At 40.9% G+C, this 4,829-nt stretch overlaps 1 protein-coding gene across 1 annotated transcript; it reads left to right on the top strand.

Moving 5' to 3' along the window:
* On the top strand, nt 3,935-4,574 carry LOC109841436. The gene is made up of 2 exons (XM_020410407.1): nt 3,935-4,067; nt 4,181-4,574. Exons 1-2 carry the CDS (start codon nt 3,951-3,953, stop codon nt 4,466-4,468), a joined length of 405 nt encoding a protein of 134 aa, XP_020265996.1. The 5' UTR covers nt 3,935-3,950; the 3' UTR covers nt 4,469-4,574.

The following is a 4,829-nucleotide window of genomic DNA, read 5'->3' as shown; positions in this document are numbered from 1 at the left end:
TATGATCTCAAGGAAAAGGGATCAACTGTACTGCAAATCTATCAAACTCTCTTTCTTTATGCTGAAGAACTCACCAACATCTCTTCCTCCTCTCTAAAATTCATGGCTCCTCACTCTTCAATCCTGCAGGGCTTCGCCAAGGCTCGAGAATTCCATATCTCCGCAAATAAATGCCCTATGGCTATATTTATAGGCTTCAGAAGCCTTGTTTTCAGATAAGAATAAACGATTTGATCTTATTCTTAGTTATAACCACTTAACCACGTTTATAGATAACCTCAAATTAATTGTAGAGGCTCTAGATAGTCCGTAATAGTTTTGGACAATCCAGGCTAGTTCTAGACAGTCTGCGGCAGTTCTAGACAGTCCGCGACAGTTCTGGATAGTCCGGACTAGTTCTGGATAGTCTTTGATAGTTCTAGATAGTCTGTAGTAGTTCTAGATAGTCCGTGGTAATTCTGGATAGTACGGGGTAGTTCCGGACAGTCCACAGTAGTTCCGGACAGTTCGTGACAGTTCCGGACAGTCAGGGTCGGGCACTAGCTGAGACACTCACCTTGTTTTGACTCTAATTTTCTCATACAATATTGGAATGAATTGATTAAAGATGTGTTCGAAAGATAGAGGAGAGATCTATAACTTTTATCTTTTGATCATCTTCAGATTCAAAGCGAGACAGTCTCGGTAAGGCCGAGACAATCTCAGCCAAGCTGAGACAGTCTCGGCCCTAGCTGAGATACTCACCTTGGTTTGACTCTAACTTTCTTGTACGATGACAAAATGAAGTGTTCCAAGGTGCGCTTGAAAGATGGGGGAGAGATCTATAATTTTCATCTTTTAAGCTTCTTCAAATTCGAAGCGAGACAGTCTCGGTCTTGGCTGAGACACTCGCCTTGTTTTGACTCTAACGTTCTCGTACGATGTCGGAATAAAGTGATCCAAGATGCATTGAAAAGCTAGAGGAGAGATCTATAACTTTCATCTTTTTGAGCTTCTTCAGATTCAAACGACATCATAGCCAAAATCTTCATTTTTCTCTAAGACATAGATTGTGTCTTGATGGTGTAAAACGGCTTGAATAGTCTCAAGTATTTTAGCTCTAACTCCATCGTCCGATATCGGAATGAAGTGATCCAAGGTGCGTTAGAAATCTCACAAAGAGATCTACAACCTTCTATTGGTGAGACACCCATGGGATGAGTGAGACACGAGTGGCGCTTCATCTTTTGCGGTCGAAACGTTACTCCCATTCAAGTTGTTTCATCATTATTTGACCGTCTCGTTGACTTGTACGCCTAGTCAACTTGCTTCATGCATTTGTTGATGTTAGATAATCCTTATTGACTTGAATAATAACATTCATCATCTTTTCTCCATCTTGAGCTACGTGCGGGAACCCATAGGTAATTTTTGACGTCTACATGTCCCAGCCTATTGTGCCATAGATCTGCACTCTCCTTGCTAGCTGCAACTACGAGGGTGTCACTCGCATGTGAAGTGAGGTAGAGAGTTCATGTTTTTTACCTCGGGCAACCATCATAGTACCATTAGAGATTTTTCATGAATCCCTGGTGAATGTTAAAACATAACCTTCTGCTCCAAGCTAGCCAACTGAAACATAGCCGTAATTCCAACACTTCCCTTTGATAGGACTAACCTTCGAGTCAACCTCTTTTTCTTTGACTTCGACCGATTCTTGTTCTGGTTTCCCTTCTTCTAGCTTCAGCCTCTTTAATCAAGATTTAGAGCTAAACCTGAACCTTCTGATTCAGACGATTTCCTCCTAACCTCCTCGAATAGAATCATGCTAACAACCTTGTTCAGCTTCAACTTCTCCTTTCCCACTGAGTTGCTGATTGTCGTCACGCAATATGCCCAGCTATCAGGCAACTACGGTAGAATCAATAGGACCTTCACTTTGTCATCAAATGTGACGTCCACGGAGATAAGTTGATCAATAATCATGTTGAACTCGCTAAGGTGCATCGTGAAGGAGCATCCTTCTACCGTCTTGAGGTTGAAGAGCACGATTACTCATACATCTTCGCGAGTGTTTCCATAAGTCATATCGTCGTCTTCTCCTTCAATATATTATGGGTGACTGATTTGGTGAGCGACAATTGTATCTGCCCTAGAACCTTTCGATCAAATATTTCTCATTCCTTGTCTGATTCCTCCTTCTTTCCTTAGCCTTGCCCATCAACAGACGGTAAAGATCCTTCTGGTACAGATAGTCCTCCATCTACGACTTTCAGTAGGCGAAGTCTGACCCATTAAACTTCTCAATCTTTGATTTGCTTTTCTCTGCCATGGCTCTCGTACAAATCTCCTGAAGGAAGCTCAGATACCAGTTGTTGGTGATTCGAAACACACAATCGAACCTGTGCCCTTTCGGATCTTGTGCTGAAAGTAGATAAGCAGGAAATCACAGCAAATAATTAAAATAGAGAACACCAGATTTAACGAGATTCGCTCGGCAAACGTGCCTACGTACTCGGGAGCCACACAAAAAAAACTTGATTAATTGAAGAAGACTACAATGTCCACTAATAGGTTTTTATCTCTCTGAGATATCTCTCTCAAATAGCTGTCAAAACCCTTTTTTTTTCGTGTTCACAATAACCCTAAAATCGTTTAGGTATGTATAGCATCCTGACCTAAAACAGATTCCCAAATGAATTAGGAAACTGGAAAAACCGATTTCGGTCGACCGGACCATGTGTGTCGGTCGACCGGCCAGAAAGCAGTTTCATATAGGGTTTTCGTGCACCTTTTCAGTCGACCGCTTCATCACCTTTGGTCGACTGATTGGTCACCCTCGGTCGACCGACAACACAGCTTCGGTCGACCGGTCAGAGCGTGTTCCTGAGCTCGTTTCCTGTAGTCGCTTCGGTCGACCGGATCTCCTCTGTCTGTCGACCGATCCGAGATTTTTTAGCCTCGCAAAAATTATTCAGGTTTCATTCTTCACACGACCAAGACCAACATAAAACTTATGTGCAATAAGTTACAACCTCGGTCAATCTTTCAGGGTAATATTTTGCGGATACCAGCTCATTCCAAAAGGACCAAGATTTTCCCAGGAACATTTTTCTTTTCTGGATAATAATTACTTTCGAGCATTTTTCACTCTACCCGGAGTGACTTCTTTGAGGGTAACATCACGGGTTTCAGTAGCATTTTTCGCTTCGGTCATCTTTCATCTATCGCATGTAGTCATTGTCACTAAGCAATTAACGGTTCATGTGAAAAACTTTATGCTTTTGTTCATATGGAAGAGGAGATCAGGAATGTTGAAAACAATTATTCTATTGCGAAGGCATATAAATTAAGTGCAATAAGTTGTAGCCAGGGTGTGAACCTTTCACGTTACTATCCTGTGGATTCCAACTTATTGTTAAATCCAGGAGCCAATACGTACGTTCCCAAAAAAATTTTACGGGGACCAACATTTTCTCACGAACTTTGTCCAGGAATTTTCCTTATATCAATGATCATTTTCTACAGTTTTTCACTCTATACTCGATTTCGCTGGGATATCATAAAGTTCTCAGTAGCCAGTGTACTAATTGTGGATGTTTTTTTCCCCCTTCCGGGTAAGGAATATTCACAGTACATATTTTTGTGTTTGATTACTTACTCTTCGCTTTGTACGTACTCAAAGCCTTGTATATACAAAAGACAAGCTTTGAGTGGTTCGAAGTACATGTGTAGAATCAAGGCAAATTAAGTATTCAAAACTTGCATGAAATATGTTAAAGGACAAGTTCACGATTAGAAAATGCCTGAATTGGAGATTGTGGAAACCTAGCTTTGACCTATACGTGTAAATTAATTATAGTCCGACTCCTCCCTTATAAAACGGCCTAACATTGCGCCCACCTTTCCCCTCCGGCTTTAATTGAAGAAAAAAAAAACTCAAGTTCAGCGAAGAAAAGAGAATTCTCACGATGATGCAGTTAAGATTCACTAGCCTTTTGGTAGGTTTATTGCTAGCTTTGTGGGTTGCTCGTGGAGCCACTAGTAAAGTTCTTGCAGGCAATGACCAGGCCCTTGGGAGTGTCAATGTATGAATACTTCGTGCTTCTGTGATATTTTTGTTCTTTCTGTTTTACATATATACGAGTGTTGTCAACAAACTTGGTCATTGATCATAAATTCTCGATACATTATGGATCAGGAACTCGACGATCGGAGCAAAACCATTGTTTCCATCCAGAGCAGAAAGCTAAAAGTAGGGAAGGTTGGTGAGTTGGATGTAGCGCAAAAGGAAGCAAAAAATGGAATGAACACAGGTGCAAACCTTTCTAGTGTGAGGAAATGCGAGCGTGGTGAGAATAAGAGGGTTTTGAGTCTAGGGTGTGTTGTCATGGGTAGTAATAGGGGTCTGCGGCCTTTGGTTGGTCTCGTCGTTCCTTTCAGTTCTGACTACCGTGCACCCCAACGCCACCCACCAAAGCACAACTAGAGCAAGAAGCTCTATATAGTTTCAAGTTAAACATTTCCTCTTAATTTATCTTGTTACATGTTTATTGTGCGTAGTGATTTCCTACGTGTGGTAGGAGAGTAACCCTTAAGAGTGTACTTGAATGTGATATTAGTCTCGGTGTTAGGAGAGTAACCTTATAGTGTATTTGAATGTGATATGAGTTTTGGTGAGTGATGTATCTAATCATATTATAATCAAATATGCTCATCTTTATGATGTTATTTTCAAATATTTGGTTGGTTATTGCTATTATGAACGAAGGGACTTGTACGCGTTACCTTTTATATGATATGTGAGGAGGAATGTTGATGAATTGAGTATGTTCTTTCTTTATTTTTAT

Source organism: Asparagus officinalis, chromosome 5, assembly GCF_001876935.1.
Source record: "Asparagus officinalis chromosome 5, Aspof.V1, whole genome shotgun sequence".
Classification (NCBI taxonomy): Eukaryota; Viridiplantae; Streptophyta; class Magnoliopsida; order Asparagales; family Asparagaceae; genus Asparagus; species Asparagus officinalis.
The sequence above is the reverse complement of the archived record's forward strand: the minus strand, read 5'-3'. Positions and strand labels throughout refer to the sequence as shown.

Coding starts and splice junctions, on each gene's coding strand:
- LOC109841436 (XM_020410407.1), top strand. CDS start 3,951: ATGATGCAGTTAAGATTCACTAGCCTTTTGGTAGGTTTATTGCTAGCT. Junction 4,068..4,180: donor AGGCCCTTGGGAGTGTCAAT/GTATGAATACTT, acceptor ATTATGGATCAG/GAACTCGACGATCGGAGCAA.